Here is a 19,147-nt window from a genome sequence, read left to right as displayed (position 1 = left end):
AAAACCTAAAATATTTACTCTGGCTCTTTATGGATAGTTTTTTTTTGAACTCTGTTGTAGAAAGCTATGCTCAAGACACAGAGGAAATTTTAATTTTAATTGAATTTATGATGTGATAGGTAATTTTTTTTGCTGGGTTTTGTTATGTATGGTACTAGTCTTTTAGTTGAATTTAAGGTTTGCTTGGAACTGTGTTCAAGAGAGCGAAACAAACAAACACTTTTTTCCCCTAATTTTTAGGTTGGTAGGAAAATGCTAATATAATTTTTCTGAACTGTAAGGTTTATATGAAGTGTAAGTGCACATTATATTAAACAAGACTAAAGAAATTTGTTGTAGGTATATCCTGATCTGATAACTTTGAGATCTATATTGTTAGTTGTTGGTAGTTATTTGATATATGGATATCCTGGAATTATGCCAAATGTTTGCAAATAAGACTCCTTGTGAAAGAAAGAGATCCTGGTTATAATCTAGGGAATTAGGCTATAGGTTGCAACTGAGCGACCAAATTGGTGCATCAGACTTAAGGGCACCTTATTAGGGTGAAGAGAGAACAAGCAACATTTAGTAACTTGAAGACCCCCAAACATGGTAGGTAAAGAATAAATAGAACATAGTTGATTCTAAGCCAAAATCTTTGAACAGTAACATCTATTGATGCATCCCCCTTTTTTATACAATATTAATATTTCACTAGTTTTTAAAGCGATATGAATAATCAAATAATACTCAATATAGTATTGTAAAATAACGATGTATATGAATCATAAAATTATTAACCTCATTTCAAATTATTTACATAAAACTTACTTAAATGTAAGGAATAAGGGGACTAAATTGTAGTGGAAAAAATACAATAAAAATCAAGCTTAAATAAATAAATAAAAGGGATTTATAATATACTTAATGTAATTTTATAATATAAAACCATTTAGGCAACTTTTAAATAATATGTCTGTTCTTTGGATTCTAACTGACTTTTACTTGCAGAGTACATTTTGAGTCCTCATTTTGGAATCATGAAATACAAATATAATAGTCTATTATTTTGTTATAGTAAATTATATAATTTTGAATGCTGATTTTGTTCAACATGAAGATGAAATAAATTCCTACTTTATAAACTAGGTATATTAAAGATAGAAGTAGCAGATGTTTCTTTGTTTTTTTCAAAGTAAATCATATTTTAGAAGATAAATTTAGGTCAACACTCTTATGAGAAAATTTTAATCAAGTGAATTTGCCAGAAATAAATGATTTAAAATAAAATCTATCTTTGCATATGGTTTGGATCATTAATAATAATCTGTAAAGACAACGTACAGATTCAAATCATGTTATCTAACATTTGTAGCTTTAAAATTTACTTAGTTTAATACCATCTTGAAACACAGATGTGCTTTCTTCTAATATTTATTAACCAAAAGCATCTTTGTTAAAAATTTACTAAAAGATTGAAAATATTTTATGACTGAATAAACAATTTAACAAATAAATTAAACTATCTTGTCTTATGTTCATCTTAATGAGGTATAAAAATGTTACATTTATATATGTTTATTTCCTCTTCCTACTTCTTATGCTGTTAGTGTTACATCTATGACAACTATATGTTATATCCAAACAATATATTATTATAATTATCACTTTATAAACTGTTATATCCTTTTAAAAGAGCTAAAAGAAAAAGAGCAAGTATGTATTCACTGAGTTTGTTATATTGACAATCCAATTTATCACATTTCTAGTTATCTTTATTTTTTTTTATGGACTCCAGTTACCATGTGGTGTCATTTCATTACTCTGAAACAGAGTTGCTTCTACCTGCTTTAGACCCAATGATATGATTTTATATATACCTCATTATACAGTTGCTTTTTGAATTAGTTAAGAGCACAAAGAAGTGGAAATATGAATTTATATTGTCTTATAATTACATAACTTCATAACTTCCTTTCCAAGCACAATTTTTTTTATTAAATTAGTGTTTGAGGTCACTTTTTCAACCTGAAGAACTTCCTTTATTATTTCTTAAAAGGCATGTCTGATAGCAATGGATTATCTCAGTTTTATTTTTGCAGTTTTTAAATTTAAACCAGTTTTATTGAGATAAATTTGACATATATCGTTGTATAAGTTTAAGGTCCATAAGGGTTTCCTTTACAAATATTGTGAAATTATTATCACAATAAGTTTAGTTAGTATCCATCATCTCATATAGATACAAAAAAAAGGAAAAAAAAACCCACATTTTTCTTTGTGATGAGAACTCCTAGGATTTGTTCTGACAACTTTTATATATATCACACAGCATGGTTAAATTAACTAAAGTCATCATATGGTACACTATATCCCTGATACTTATTATTTTTCTTACAGCTGGAAATTTGTATCTTTTACCACCTTCCTTCAGTTCTCCCTCTCCTCACACCATCCCCTATTTATCATAAACCTGACTATATTTTCTATGAGTTTGGTGTTTTTGTTTTGTTTTAGATTTTACATATAAGTGAGATCATTCAGAATTAGTATTGTCTTTCTCTGTCTGACTTATTTTGCTGAGTATCATGCCCACAGAGTCATCCATGTTGTTGCGAATGGCAAGGTTTCCTTGTTTATTATTTTAATGGCTGAATAATATTTTTATTGTATGTGTGTATATATATATATATATATATATATATATATATATATATATCACAACTTATTTATTCATTTGTCCATTAATGGGTGCTTTGTTTCCATGCTTTGCCTATTATAAAGAATGCTGCTATGAATATGGGGTACAGATAACTTTTCCGTTTTTTTTTTTCCTTTGAATATATTCCCAGAAGAGAAATTGATGGATCTTATGGCAGTTCCATTTTTAATTTTGTGAGGATCCTACATACAGTTTTCCATAGTGGCTCTGTCAGTTCGCAATCTCACCAACAGTGAATAGGAATGCTCTTTACATCCTAGCCAGCATTTATCACTTATCTTTTTGATGATTGCCATTCTGTCAGGTGTGAGGTAATACCTCATTGTTGTTGTGATTGCACTTCTCTAATGATTAGTGATGTTGCACATCTTTTCAGCCCCTTTTGGCTATTGATGTATCTTCTTTGGGAAAATGTCTAATCAGGTCTTTTGCCCACTTTTAATTTAATTTAATTTAATTTTTTCTTATTGAGTTTTATTTTATATATATATATATATATATATATATATATATATATATATATATATATATGATATTAATCCTTATAGTATATATATGGTTTGCAATTATTTGTCCCCATTCTGTAGATTATCTTTTCATTTTGTTGATCATCTTTTGGCTATACAGAAAATTTTTTGTTTGATACAATCAAACAGAAAGACCACCAAAACAGTATTAAAACAAATAATGTATTCTGCAACTTTATTGAGGTGTTTATTTTTATTTGGTTGCTTGAAGTTTAGGTGTCATATCCCCCCAAAAAAATCATTGACAAAAGCCATGTCAAGGAGCTTTATTTCTAAGTTTACTTCTAGGGATTTTATCCTTTTAGATTTTCTATTTCTTCTTAATTTATTCCATTTCTTTTAGTTTGTCCATTTTGTTTGAATATAGTTGAATATAGTTGTTCATAGTGGTGGTCGGCAGCCGTCCGTCTCGAGAGACGATGGTGTAGCTTCTTAAGAGTCTATCTGCACCGCCGAGAATGGTTGTGCAGTCCGACTCAGGAGTGACACGGTATCTGTCTCCTCCCGTGTTGAATCGACATCTTGCGATGACGCTGGAGTGTCCTCTCCAGTGAAGCTGAAGCTACAGAGCCTGGGCAGGGTTGTTCATAGTAGTCTCTTGTGATCCTTTGTATGTCTTTGTATATCAATTATGTCTCCTCTTTCATTTAAAATTTGTTGATATGGGTTATCTCTCTCTTTCTGCCTTGCTTAGTGTAGGTAAAGTTTTGTCAACTTTTTTTTTTTTTTTTTTTTTTACCATCTTCTCGATTTGGTTATCTTTTTATCTTTTCTGTGTCTACCTATGCCTCCATCTTTTTTTTTTTTCAGATTTAATGTGTTTTATTGATTAAAATATTACATTTGTGCCAATTTTCCTTCCCTCTGCTCCCCTCCACCCGGTGGCCCCCCTCCCTCCAGTTGTCCCCCCCTTTTAGATTATGTCCATTAGTTGTGCATACAGTTCCTCCCAACCTCTCTCCGTCTATTCCATTCCCTCCTACCATGATCCCCAATTCCTATATCATCTCCCTCCCTCTCCCCACTCCCCCTCCCTGTTGACCTCCCCCCAATATGCTTCCCGTACCCACAGTTCCTTTTCCACTCTCGTTGCCTGTTTAGTTTGCCTTTGTTTCATCTCCCTAGCTTCTGTTTTTTAAACCAGTCCCTTTAACATCTCATATAACAGTGGTTTGGATCTAATGAACTCTTTCAGTTTTATTTTGTCCTGGAAACACTTTCTCTGTCCTTCTATTCTGAATGACAATTTCGCTGGATAGAGTATTCGTGGTTGTAGGTTTTGGATTTTCATTACTTTGAATATTTCTTGCCAGTCCCTTCTTGCCTGTAGGGTCTCCCTTGAGAAGTTAGCTGATAGTCTAATTGGGACCCCTTTGTACATAATTCTTTTCTTCTCTCTTGCTGCTTTTAAGATTCTCTCTTTATCTTTAATTTTTGACATTTTGATTATAATGTGTCTTGGAGTGGTTCTCCCTGGGTCCAGTCTCTTGGGAACTCTCCTTGCTTCCTGGACCTGCAAGTCTATTCCCTTCCCCAAGTCTGGGAAGTTCTCCTTTATTATATTTTCACTCAATTTTTCAAGTTCTAGTTCATCTTCCTCACTCTCTGGCAAACCAATGATTCTTATGTTGGGCCTTTTATAGCTGTCCCAGAGGTTTCTGATCCTCTCATTGTTGCTTCCTATTTCCTCTCTCTGCATTGGTTGACTGCTTGTTCCTTCTCCATATTCCAGTTTGTTGAAATGAACTCTGGATTTTTTTTCCTCACCATCTGTCTCGTATGTGGTTTTGTTCCTTTCGTTATGAATGTTTTTCGCTTCTTTCTTATCTTTTTCCTGCTCTTTTGTGAATTCTGTAAGCCACCTGATAACAATGGCCCAGAACTGAGCCTCTGACAGGTTTCTTATCTGTTCATCTGTCAGGTTCTCTATCTGTTTCCTGGTGAGCTGTGCCACCGGGATTTCTATAGTTGTCTGCCTCATTTTGACAGATGCGTTTTGTTTTCTTGGGCCGGCTGTAGGGGGCAGTGCCTGTGTACGCGTCACAATTCAGCGACCGGCGCCTGTCCGCGACCTATTTCGCAGCCCTGTGGTGCTTTCTTTGGGGGCGGGGGTCCAAGATGGATTCACACAGTTATTCAGCTAGGAGACCGGGATCCGTCCTCCCGCCCCCCTGGGCCTCACTGTTCAAGGCGATGCGGTGGCTGCTTTCCCCAGCGCTGGGGTCGCGCACTGCCAGGGGCTTGACTGCAGCCGGGAATTTTCGCTGCCCCGCCGCTGTCCCAGGTGCGACCGCAAACAGCGCTGTCCTCTCTAATTCTTACCTGCCCAAGTGGCACCGCTGGTTTATAACTTCATATGTTGGGCTTCCGTGTAGTTTTATTTTCTGGAATTTCTAGTTATCCTTTGTTTTGAAGTAGTTGTATTCCTCTCTAGTTGTAGAGGGAGACCTAGCGTGTCCATCTAAGCCTCCATCTTGGCTGGAAGTCCCCTATGCCTCCATCTTGATGGGAAGTCAATTATACTTTAACTGCAGAATTTTCTTTTGGTTCTTTTATTATTATAATTTCTATGTCTTTATTGATAATCTCTACTTGAAAAGACATTGCCATTATACCTTTACTTATTTGAGGTTTATTTCCTTTAAACATATTTATAATAGTTGCTTTCAAATCTTTATCTCTTATGTCTGTCACTTATGACCTTTCAAAAGCAGTTTCAAAGACCAGCTCTTTTTATCTGTATAGGTTACACTTTTGCCGTTCTTTGCCTGTCTCGTATTTGTTGTTGTTGTTGTTGAAAACTGGACATTTTAGATAATGTAATAAATCTGGATAGAGATTTCCTCATGAGGACTTGTTTTTTTTTTTTTTTTTTTTGCTTATTAATTTATTTAATGACTAGGCTGGACTATTTCAGTGAAATCTATTACCCCTGCATTGGAAAGACTCTAATATTGCTCCTTAGAGTGCACACCATTGGCCAGGTTCAGCCACCCTTGGGATGAGAGTGATCGTAGCAGAATTCTTTTTGAGTGTCTCTTTTTTCTGACTTCTGAACCCCTTTGATGTCACAAATATGATTAGCCTACACTAATTGCCAGCTGAATACTCTATTGTTTTCGACAATGTTTTGAGAAATAAATTTTTCCATAGCCTAATTCTTTAAAAAATAAAGTTAAAAATATTTTAGAAAATCTATTCCAGGCAAGAGTAGATAAGAGGTCTTGGGTGTCTTTCTCTTCTCAGCCTTTACTTGTGGGACAGAAGCCCTCACCCAGTTGCAATAGGTAGAGAATACCAGAGCCCTGATCACCTATGCCCTCAGCAAATGATAAATAATTAAAAGAAGGCAGTAGCACAGTGAGAAAATAAAGCAAAACTGTAAACAATCTTGAAATCTTGAATTTTAACAAGGAGAACTAGGAGAAAAGTCAGCTGAGAAGAGCCCATCTGGGGTCAGAAGAAAACTTTTGTGAAGGGCCAGAAGTTTTATAACATTCATTATTAATTACGATATTAGTTTGTTTATTCAATTTAGCATATTTTGGCTATATTGGGTCAAATAAATATAATGTTAAAGTTTGTCTCATTTCTTTTAACCTTTTTTAGTGGAGCTGATAGAAAATTTAAAATTATTTTCTTGCTTGCATTATGTTCTGTTGAAGAGTACTTCTCTGCAACAATTTTCCTAGATGAACATAAAAATTATTTCCTATTGTAAAGGAAAAATAAAGATAGGCTATCTTATATTTTTTCTAGATAACTTAATCATGTTCTTCCTGACATTATATTTTAAAATACAGAATCAGATATAAGTATAGAGATGTTTGTAGATTTATGTTGTCACAGATTTCTTAGTACTCATTTATCTCTTGATAAATGTTGATGAACAAATCTTAGTGCCTAAATAATTTTATATAATATTAATATGAAAACAAATATTACATTGTTTATGACCATGTTTTCTTTCTAGCTTTTTTTGTCAAAATAATAAATGACTACTCCCCCCCCCTTATATTCAGCTCCTTGTTTATGCATAAAAAACATCAAGGAAAATTTATTAGTGAATGTGGAACAAAGTTTATTTGTACACACACAAGATATGAAGATAAGGTTTTTATGGATCTCATTTTTAAACCTGGAACAAATATAACAGGAAAGCTTGCACGATGGAAACATGTAAGTATAATATAAGATACTATAATATATAATTTATATAACATTGGTAAGTATTTCTTCAATCTTTTAAAAATATATTTTATTATATTTTTATATTCTGCTTGTGATTTTCTTGATGTGAGAAAAGACATATAATAATTACAAAACAATATTTGTGATATGTTAATACTCATACCACAAATATTTTATAATTCATGATTCATATATGTATTTATCTTATTAATTATTGGAAGTAGATATTAATACTAATACAAAATTACTTTTTAGTAGTTGAAAAAATATTTAGTTTATTAAAGGATTATAATCATACATACAGTATAATATTAATTCATCATTTTATGACAAATTATGTACTGCTATGAGGACACAGTGGAAATAAAAAAACATATTGAGTGCCTACTGTGTACTGGGCTCTGCGCTGGACATTTTGTATGTAATATGTAGTTTATTTTTTACAACACTGTAAGACAGGTGATTTTATAAATAGGGGTACTAAGGCTCAGAGGAGCTAGTTAACATACCAAAGCCACATAGTTAAGTCACATTGCTAGGACTTATCTTCAGGTCTTCTGACACCAGGGTTTGTACTTTTTGTTTTGATTTGAACATTAGGTAATGGTAGAAAGAAGACAGCATTGTAGTACTATAATTAACAAGATTGAACTTTTTCTAATTTCTGAAGCACTGTTTGTGATAAATAAACTATCATACGTGGAACTCTTGCTGAGTAGCCTGAGCTACAAATATTTCTGTTGTATTAGTGTTATTATAAGTGTCTATAAACAGGCCAAGACTGTCATTACTCTCATTTCAATGTAATTGAGTACATGTATTCTACATATAGCACAGAATTGCCCTCAAGTCCTTAAATCTCATGTTATCCATTGAATAACAGCATTGGGTTAAAAGACAATGTATCTTACTCAAACCTTTCCCTGCATGAGCATTCAGTGCCACTGTCTTATTTTGCTCCAGATGATAGTTATGCTTTATAAAACAATGAAGTTCATGTGAGGTGTCTTTTGGCCCTCTGTGTAGAATATAAACTCACTGATTTTAGACATGTCACTTTTTTGTATGCTTTTTACAGAGAAAACTTTCACTGAATCTTATATACTATTAACCAATTCAAATATGCTGGTAACCAATTTGGATATATATATATATATATATACACACACATATACACATATACACACATTAAAATGCTCATACAGATACATTTATATATACATATACAGATATCCATATATTTATATATCTATATATATGGGTATAGGTTATGTTGTGGTAAGTGACTATTATGTGCATCAATTGGAGTAAAATATTCATATTACAGAGATTATTTTATTTAATATCTATGCAGTCTCATAGAATATATCATTGTGCAAGGTCTGTCCAGAAAGGAACCAGCCATATAATCGGAAAGATAGAGACATTTATTGAAGAAGATAAAAGAAACTTTGTACATAGGACCATGATGCCTCAGTCCCCTTCAAAGGAGGCATCTTGGGACCTCACACAGTTCTCCCAATTGCCATCAGCAGTCTTGCTATATTTTCCTGAATCTCATCAATGGTCTGAAATCTCTTCCCTTTCAAAGGGGATTTTAATTTTGGTAAAAGCCAGAAGTTACAGGGCACCAATTCTGGGCTGTAGAGGGGTTGAGTCACCTGGAGGATTTGATGTTTCACCAAAAAACTACACGAGATGTGATGCACGAGGGGTGTGTGTTGTTGTGATGAAGCTGCCAATCACCAGTTGCCCATAGCTGTGGCCTTCTGAATAGTCCAAATAGTTTTTGTGGAGGAATGTCAAGCTTAATGCAAAATTGGATGCAGATTTGTTGCTTTACTCGCTCAGTCGCTTTGAATGTGATGGCCACACAGTACACATGTTCACTCAGTGGCATCTACTGCCCTCACTGACCAGCACAGTGAAGTCATCATTGTTCACACATGAGCATTCCAGGCCAGTCTCCTTGGCTGCCAGGTTACATCAATGTCATACAAACTGTTCTTGTTATCTTAACAATGGTTGAACTTTTCCCAAACAGACTTTATATGTTGGGGTTTAGATGTCTTTTGAATGTTGTGACTCTTTTGGTAAAATATATTCATTTTAAGTTTTCTAAAGGTCTTTGATGTTATTAATAATTCTGCTAACTACAGCATTATTTGTGTCATTTTATTAAGAACTATTTTACATATTATATAAATATATACATTGTCCTATTATATCTCATTATTCATAGCTACCATTCATAGAATATTACAGAAGTCACCTTCAGCTCAATGTCTTTAAGTAATTGAAATGAATTTTTTGTTTTAAGTTTCATCTCTGAACACTTTGTATAAAATTGTTGCTCCATCTTCTGCTGGCTTTAATTGTACTCTCCTCTTCAATTCACTTAGTTGATAATACTATTACTATTTTTATTACTCGTATATCTTAGTCTTTAGTGCCTTGCAGTTTGGTTTATTAAAAGCTATAGTGAGACAATTGATAGCATAGAGTGCTTAAGAGAACCTGGCATCCAAGAAACATTGAAAGAATTAGGGATTAGGTAAAAAAGAGTGGGTAAGAAAATGGTGGCATTTAATATTATGAGTTTATTTTCTTAAGCCCTAAGCAACATAATGAAAAGGGTTAGTCAAGAATGCAATTCAAGTTTCAGTATTTAGTAAAAGTAATCAACTACTGAATCTGCTTCTGTTTTGAGATGAAATGCATTTTGTCCAAATGGCTTAAAACTTCCCATATTCATGCAAGGAGCCTGAGGAGTGAGTTCAAGTTACATTTATTCAGGAAATATTGTGCTGGAAATACCAGAGTTTATGGTGCAAGCATCAATTTTAAATGAGACACAGAATCAAAGTCAGGAGCCAAGAGGAAAGAATCAGTTAAAAACCTGGTCAGGCCCTGGCTGGTGTGGCTCAGTGGATTGAGCACTGGCCTGTGAACCAAAGAGTTGCTGATTCAATTCCCAGTCAGAGCACATGCCAGGGTTACAGGCCAGGTCCCCAGTTGGGGTGCATGAGATGCAACCACACATTGATATTTCTCCCCCCCCACACTCCTCCCACCCCCCATCTAAAAATAAGTAAATAAAATATTTAAGAAAAACCCAAAGCCAGTCAGGGCCTGGCTGGTGTGGCTCAGTTGCTTGTAACCAAAGGGTCATTGGTTCTATTCCCGGTGAGAGCACATTCCTGGGTTGTCGGCCAGGTTCCCGTTGGGAGTGTGGGAGAGGCAACCACACAGTGATGTTTCTCTCCCTCTCTTTTTCAATCCCTTCCCTTCTCTCTAAAAATAAATAAGTAAATAAATATATAAATAGATAATCTTAAAAAATACTTTGTCAGAATAGAAAAATTGAGGATCTGAAACAATTGCTAGGAACATTATTTATACATGGTTTATAGTTACTGGTCAGAGGATGCCTGCTCCTATTGCAGAATAGGCTGACATAAATATAGAATTATGGTGGTAATCAGATCAAGTTTTAGGGAAACTTGTATGTTATTATAATGAGTTTTAGGGAAATTCGAGACTAAATCTAGATTATTATTAATTTCGCTGGGACACCTAAGAATATTTAAAATATTCTTTAGCATAGTAAACCCCTTCCTGAAGAGAAACAAAGAAAATATATGTACAAGGAGTAATAACAAACAAAGCAGTTACTAACTGTGGCTTTTGCCTAAAATTCCATTGCAAAATTTTAGTGACCTGGGCTAGACTATAGTATATTCTTTGTTATCAAAGTTTTGTTGGCTTCACTTGTCTCTTTTACTTATTTCTCTTGCAAACATGAATTTTAGTAGGTATATAGTATGAGAGCAAGTCACACCCATTGGAGCCAAAAGGAAAGGCATTCAGAGGGGGAAAGCAATTTGCCATATATTTATCTCAGAGGCAGATTAATAGTTTCCTTTCCTCCTGCTCCACACCCTCATACCTGACACTTTCTTAAGGTCGTTTAGTCATATTTTGTTAGGAAGGAAAGAAAGCATGTAAGATTTAAGAAAGAGTGATGGTCAGGAGTCATTATACCCTTTGTCTTGACATTCCTGGAGAGGGAGCATGTGTTCTTCCTCGTTATCAGCAAAATGAGGAAAGGGATCAATAGAGCAATCCAATCCAATTTCTGTGGAAGGGATCTCTTACTTGGCACCACTTTTAGCACATCAAATGTTTACATCTTGTACTCCTTTATGTCATTGCATAGTTCCTGGAAACACCAGATATAATATAATATGGCAGTCATCTAAACTAAAGTAAGATTTGCTTTAGAACTGCTGAGTTGGTTAAATTCTAGATTATTTTATTGATTTTCTTTTTCCTTCCAAAGATTCACTATTCTCATTACTAAAGACATGAAGTTTTGTAAAACAGAATAGAACAAAAGTGTTCTCAAATATAATCCTCCTGTGAACTCTTTTCACTAATTATTATTAAATACATTTTCCTGAATGTTTAATTTATTTTTAAACCTGATGAACTATTTATCTTTTAATATATTATAAATTTTTTCAAGCTTAAGATTTTATTCTATTTTTTCCATCATTTTTAAAATGCTTTTTCTATTACAGTTGTCCCACTTTTCCCCCTAATTCTTCCCCCCACCCCACCTACCCCTTCTCTCGCAGTCAATCCCCACCCCATTGTCCATGTCCATGGGTCATTTATACTAGTTCCTTGACTAGATCCTTCTCCTTCTTACCCCCATTCTCTCCTTCCCACTCCCCCCTTGTCACTGTTAGTCTGTTCCTTGTTTACACACCTCTGGATCCATTTTGTTCATTTGTTTGTGTTGTTCATTTGTTTCCTGTATTAGGTGAGATCATATGGTATTTTTCTTTCATTACCTGGCTTATTTCACTAAGCATAATCCTCTCTAGTTCCATCAATGTCATAAATGGTAGGAGTTCCTTCTTTCTTTCTGCTGCATAGTAGTCCATTGTGTAAATGTCACAGTTTTGTGGCATTAAGTCTGTTTCTAGCACTTGGCTATTGTAAATAGTGCTGCTATGAACATAGGGGTGCATAGGTTTTTTGAATTGGTGTTTCAGCATTCTTTAGGTATAATCCTAGCAATGGAATTGCTGAATCAAAAGGCAGTTCCATTTTTAGTTTTTTGAGGAAGTTCCAAACTGTTTTCCATAGTGGCTGCACCAGTCTGCTTTCCCACCAGCAATGAACCAGGGTTCCCATTTCTCCACATCCTCGCCAGCACTTGTTGTTTGTTGATTTGTTGATGATGGCCATTCTGACTGGTGTAAAATGGTATCTCATCGTGGTTTTTATTTGCATCTGTCTGATGGCTAGTGATGTTGAGCATTCTTTCATATGCCCATGGACCCTCTGTATATCCTTTTTGGAGAGGTATTTGTTCAAGTTCTTTACCCATTTTTTAATTGGGTTACCTGTCTTCTTGGTATTGAGTCATATAAGTTCTTTATATATTTTGGAGATCAATCCTTAGTCTGAGGTATAATTGGCAAATGTTTCCCCATATGGTTGGTTCCGATTTCATCTTGTTGATGTTTTTTTTTTCACTGAGCAGAAACTTTTTAGTTTAATGTAGTCCAATTTGTTTATTCTTTCCTTTATTTCCCTAGCCTTAGGAGATATATCGGTGAAAATATCGCTATGTGGGATATCTGAAATCTTCCTGCCTATGTTTTCCTCTAGGACATTTATGGTGTTACGGCTTACATTTAAGTCTTCGATCCATCTTGTGTTTATTCTGTATGCGGTGTAAGTTGGTGGTCTAGTTTTATTTATTTATTTTTTTCATGTTTCTGTCCAGTTCTCCCAGCATCATTTGTTGAAGAGGCTTTTCTCATTACATTTTATGTTCCTTGCCCCTTTGTTAAATATTAGTTGACTATATAGACCTGAGTTTATTTCTGGGTTCTCTATTCTGTTCCAATGATCTATATGTCTGTTTTTATGCCAGTACCAGACTGTTTTGATCACAGTGGCTTTGTAGTATAGTTTGATGTCAGGTACTGTATTCCTCCTATTGTGTTCTTCTGTCTCAAGATTGCTGTGGTTATTCGGGGTCTTTTTTAGTTCCATATACATTTTTGATGTATTTGTTCTAAGTCTGTGAAATACATCATTGGCATTTTAATAGGGATTGCATTGCATCTATAAATTGCTTTGGGTAGTATGGACATTTTAATGATGTTGATTCTTCCCTTCCATGAACATGGTATATGCTTCCATTTATTTGTATTTTCCCAAATTTATTTCTTCAATGTTATGTAGTTTTCTGAATACAAGTCTTTCATCCCTTTGGTTAAGTTTATTTTTAGGTACTTTATTTTTCTTGTTGCTATAGTAAATGGGATTTTTTTTCTAGTTTCTATCTCTGATATTTTATTGCTGGTGTACCAACTGCCTTTGATTTCTGACTATTGACTTTGTATGCTGCTATTTTGCCAAACTCACTTATTATGTTGAGTAGTTCTTTCATGGAGTCTATAGGGTTTTCTATGTACATTATCATGTCATCTGCAAATAATGACAGTTTTACTTCCTCTTTTCCAATTTGGATGCATTTTATTTCTTTTTCTTGTCTGATAGCTGTGGCTAGAACTTCCAATACTATGTTGAATAGGAGTGGAGGGAGTGGACATCCTTGTCTTGTTCCTGATCTTAAAGGGAATGCTTTCAGATTTTTCCCATTGAGTATGATGTTGGCTTCAGGTTTCTTGTATATGGCCTTTATTATGTTGAGGCATGCTCCCTCTATTCCCATTTTGCTGTGTTTTTATCATAAATGGTTGCTATACTTTATCAAGTGCTTTTTCAGCATTGATATGATCATGTGATTTTTGTCTTTCATTTGTTTATGTGATGTATTATGTTAATTGATTTGAGAATATTAAACCATTCTTGCATGCCTGAGATGAATCGAACTTGCTCGCGGTGTATGATCTTTTTAATATGTTGCTGGATCCTGTCTGCCAATATTTTGTTGAGGATTTTAGCATTCATCTTCGTACACAATATTGGCCTGTAATTTTCTTTTTTGGTTTCATCTTGATCTGGTTTTGGAATTAGGATAGTACTAGCCTCATAGAGTTTGGGGATATTCCATCTTCTTGGATTTTTTGAATAGTTTAAGAAGGATAGGAGTTAGTTATTTCCTAAATGTTTTGTAAAATTTACTTGTGAAGCCATCCGGTCCAGGGCTTTTGTGTGCTGGAAGTTTTTTGATTAATGCTTCAATTTCACTAGTTGTTATTGGTCTATTCAGGCTTTTTGCTTCTTCTTGATTCGTTTTGGAAGATTATATGTTTTCAGGAATTTATCCATTTCATCTAGGTTCTCAAATTTCTTGTCATACAGTTATTCATAGCAGTTTCTTACATTCCTTTGTATTTCTGTGGTATCAGTTGTGGTTTCTCCTCTTTCATTTCTGCTTTTTTTTTTCAATTACAGTTGTCCCATTTTTCCCCCCTTGCTCCCCCCACCAGCCCATCCCTTCTGCCACAATCATATCCCTCCCCGCTATCCATGTCCATGAGTCATTCATACACGTTCCTTGACTAGACCCTTCCCTTACTTATACCCCTTCTCGCCCTCCCCCCTCCCCCCTACTGACTACTATTCTAGTCTTTGCCTATTTAGTTCATTTGTTTGTGTTGCTCTTTAGTTTCCAGTGTTTTGATCCACTCATCTACAGATGGGCAATTAGACTGTTTCCAGCACTTAGCTATTGTAAATAGGGCTGCTATGAACATAAAGGTGCATAGGTTTTTTTGAATTAGGGTTTTAGCATTATTCGGGTATAATCCCAGCAGTGAATCACTGGTTCAAAAGGCAGTTCCATTTTTAGTTTTTTGAGGTAAGTCCATACTGTTCTCCATAGTGGCTGCACCAGTCTGTATTCCCACCAACAGTGCAGTAGGGTTCCCATTTCTCCACATCCTCGCCAGCATTTGTTGTTTGTTGCTTTGTTGATGATGGACATTCTGACAGGTGTAAAGTGGTATCTCACTGTGGTTTTTACTTGCATCTCTCTGATGGCCAATGATGTTGAGCATTTTTTCATGTGCCCATGGACCTTCTGTATGTCCTCTTCGGAGAAGTGTTTGTTCAGGTCCTTTGCCCATTTTTTAATTGGATTGTTTGTTTTCTTGATGTTGAGTCTTATAAGCTCTTTATATATTTTGGAGATCAGTCCCCTGTCTGTGATATCATTGGCAAATATGTTTTCCCATATGGTTGGTTTCCTTTTCATCTTGCTGATGTTTTCTTTTGCTGAGCAGAAACTTTTTAGTTTGATGTAGTCCCATTTGTTTATTTTTTCCTTTATTTATCTTGTCTTTGGAGATGTATCTGTGAAGATATTGTTTCGTGGGATATCTGAAATTTTCCTGGCTATGTTTTCCTCTAGGGTTTTTATAGTGTCACGGCTTACATTTAAGTCTTTAATCCATCTTGAGTTTATTCTTGTGTGTGGTGTAAGTTGGGGTCTAGTTTCATTTTTTTGCATGTCCCTTTCCAGTTCTCCCAGCACCATTTGTTAAAGAGGCTCTTCTCACTCCATTTTATGTTCCTTCCTCCTTTATCAAAGATTAGTTGACCATAGAGGCCTGAGTTTATTTCTGGGCTCTCTATTCTGTTCCACTGATCTATATGTCTGTTCTTATGCCAGTACCAGACTGTTTTGATCACAGTGGCTTTGTAGTATTGTTTGATGTCCAGTATCATAATTCCTCCTGCTGTGTTGTTCTGTTTCAAGATTGCTTTTGCTATTCGGGGTTTTTTTAGGTTCCATATGAATTTTTGGAGTATTTGTTCTAGGTCAGTGAAATATGTCATTGGTATTTTAATAGGGATTGCATTGAATCTGTAAATTGCTTTGGGTAGTATGGCCATTTTGATGATGTTGATTCTTCCCATCCAAGAACGTGGTATTTGCTTCCATTTATTTGTATCTTCCTTAATTTCTTTCTTCAATGTTGCATAATTTTCAGCGTACAGGTCTTTTATCTCTTTGGTTAAGTTTATTCCTAGGAACTTTATTTTTCTTGTTGCCATAGTAAATGGTATTTTCTATTTTGCCTCTGTCTTTGATATTTTATTGTTGGTGTACAGAAATGCCTTAGATTTCTGTATATTTATTTTATACCCCGCTATTTTGCCAAATTCACTTATTATATGGAGTAGTCTTTTAGTGGAGTTTATAGGGTTTTCTAGGTATACTATCATGTCGTCTGAAAATAGTGATAGTTTTACTTCTTCTTTCCCAGTTTGGATGCCTTTTATTTCTTTGTCTTGTCTGATTGCTGTGGCTAGGACTTCCAACACTATGTTGAATAGAAGTGGGGAGAGTGGACAGCCTTTTCTATTTCCTGATTTCAGGAGGAATGCTTTCAGTTTTTGTCCATTGAGTATGATGTTGGCTTCAGGCTTCTCATATATAGCCTTAATTATTTTAAGGTATGCTCCCTTTATTCCAATTTTGCTGAGTGTTTTCATCATAAATGGGTGTTGTACTTTATCAAATGCTTTTTCTGCATCTATAGATATGATCATGTGTTTTTTGTCTTTCATTTTGTTTAGGTGATGTATTATATTTATTGATTTGTGAAAATTAAACCATCCTTGCATCCCTGGGTTGAATCCCACTTGATCGTGGTGTATGATCTTTTTGATGTATTGCTGGATCCTGTTTGCCAATATTTTATTGAGGATTTTAGCATCTATGTTCATCAGTGATATTGACCTATAGTTTTCTTTCTTTGTTGTGACTTGACCTGGTTTTGGGATTAAGGTAATACTGGCTTCATAGAAAGAGTTTGGGATTTTTTCCTCTTCTTGGATTTTTTGGAATAGTTTGAGGAGGGTAGGAGTTAGTTCTTCCCTAAATGTTTTGTAAAATTCACCTGTGAAGCCATCCGGTCCAGGGGTTTTGTGTGCAGGGAGATTTTTGATTACTGTTTCATTTTCCTTCTTTGTTATTGGTCTGTTGAGACTTTCCACTTCTTCTTGATTCAGTTTTGGAAGGTTATGTTTCTTGAAATCTGTCCATATCTTCTAGGTTGTCAAATTTCTTGCCATATAGTTGTTTGTATTAATTTCTTATAATTGTTTGTATTTCTGAGGTATCAGTCGTGATTTCTCCTCTTTCATTTCTGATTTTGTTTATTTGGGTCTTCTCTCTTTTTTTCTTGATGAGCCTGGCTAGAGGCTTTTCAATTTTGTTTATTTTTTCAAAGAACCAGCTCCTAGTTTTGTTGATTTTTTGGATTGTTCGTTTCGTTTCTATGTCGTTTACTTCTGCTTTGATCTTGATGATTTCCTTTCTTCTTTTTGCCCTAGGTTTTGTTTGTTGTTATTTTTCTGGTTCTTGTAGTTTTAGGATTAGATTTTTTATTTGAGATTCTTCTAGTCTTTTCAGATATGCCTGTATTGCTATGAACTTCCCTCTTAGGACTGCTTTTGCTGTGTCCCATAGGTTTTAGGCTGTTGTGTGTTCATTGTCATTAGTTTCTAGAAATTTATTGATTTCCTCTTTGATGTCATTGTTAAGCCATTCATTATTTAATAGCGTGTTATTCATTCTCCATGAGTTTGGGTGTCTTTGATTTTTTTCCCTGAGGTTGATTTTTAGTTTCAAGGCATTGTGGTCTGAAAAGATGCTTAATATGATTTCAATTTTTTTGAATTTGTTGAGGCTTGTTTTGTGTCCTATTATGTGGTCTATCTTTGAAAATGTCCCATGTGCCTTTGAAAAGAATGTGTATTTTGCTTCTTTGGGGTGAAAAGTTCTATATATATCAGTTAAATCCATGTGGTTTAGTGTGTTTTTCAATGCCTGTATATCTTTGGTGATTCTTTGCTTGAATGATCTGTCTATTGTTGATAATGGAGTGTTGAAGTCCCCTACTATGAGTGTGTTGTTGTTAATGTCCTTTTTGTGGTCTTCTAGTATTTACTTTATGTATTTGGGTGCTCCTTTGTTGGGTGCATAAATGTTTATCAGTGTTATATCTTCTTGATGGATTGTTCTTTCAAGTATTATGAAATGTCCTTCTTTGTCTCTTTTTATTGACCTTGCTTTGAAATCCATTTTGTCTGATATGAGGATTGCTACCCCAGCTTTTTTTTTTTCAGGTCCATTTGCTTGGAATATTTTTTTATATCCCTTTACTTTCAGTCTATGTAAATCTTTTGTTTTGAGGTGTATTTCTTGTAGATAGCAAATATGTGGGTCCTGTTTTCTTATCCATTCCATTACCCTATGTCTTTTAATTGGAGCATTTAATCCATTTACATTTAAAGTTATTATTGACATGTATTTATTCATTTCCCTTTGTATCTCTGTTCCTCTACTCTTTTTTTGTTTTTTCTTTTCTTAAAATATTCCCTTTAGCATCTCTTGCAATGGTGATTTGGTGGAGATGTATTCTTTTAGTCTTCCTTTGTCTGAGAAACTCCTTATTTCTCCTTCTATTTTGAATGAGAGCTTTGTTGGGTAGAGTATTCTTGGTTGTAGGCCTTTGTTTTTCATTGCTTGAAATATTTTTGACCATTCCCTTCTGGCTTGTAATGTTTCTGTTGAGAAATCGGTCAATAGCCTTATTGGAGCTCCCTTGTAAGTTATTTGCTGTTTCTGTCTTGCTGCTTTTAGAATTCTCTCTTTGTCTTGGAATGTTGCCATTTTAACTATGATGTGCCTTGGAGTGGGTTTTTGGGGGTTCCTCTTCAT

The 19,147-nt window shown here is 34.5% G+C and overlaps 1 protein-coding gene across 1 annotated transcript in view; it reads left to right on the top strand.

The window, feature by feature from the left end:
* LRRIQ3 (leucine rich repeats and IQ motif containing 3) overlaps window positions 1-19,147 on the top strand; it is a 94,169-nt gene that overhangs the window by 24,734 nt on the left and 50,288 nt on the right. Inside the window, exon 4 of the mRNA XM_090271680.1 lies at window positions 7,254-7,410. Coding sequence (XP_090127806.1) covers window positions 7,254-7,410 — 157 coding nt within the window. The remainder of the gene's footprint in view (window positions 1-7,253; window positions 7,411-19,147) is intronic.

Source organism: Furipterus horrens, unplaced genomic scaffold (genome assembly GCF_987537825.1).
Source record: "Furipterus horrens unplaced genomic scaffold, mFurHor1.1.pri manual_scaffold_3, whole genome shotgun sequence".
Taxonomy (NCBI): domain Eukaryota; kingdom Metazoa; phylum Chordata; class Mammalia; order Chiroptera; family Furipteridae; genus Furipterus; species Furipterus horrens.
Note: the sequence above shows the minus strand (reverse complement) of the source record. Positions and strands in the feature narration are given on the sequence as shown.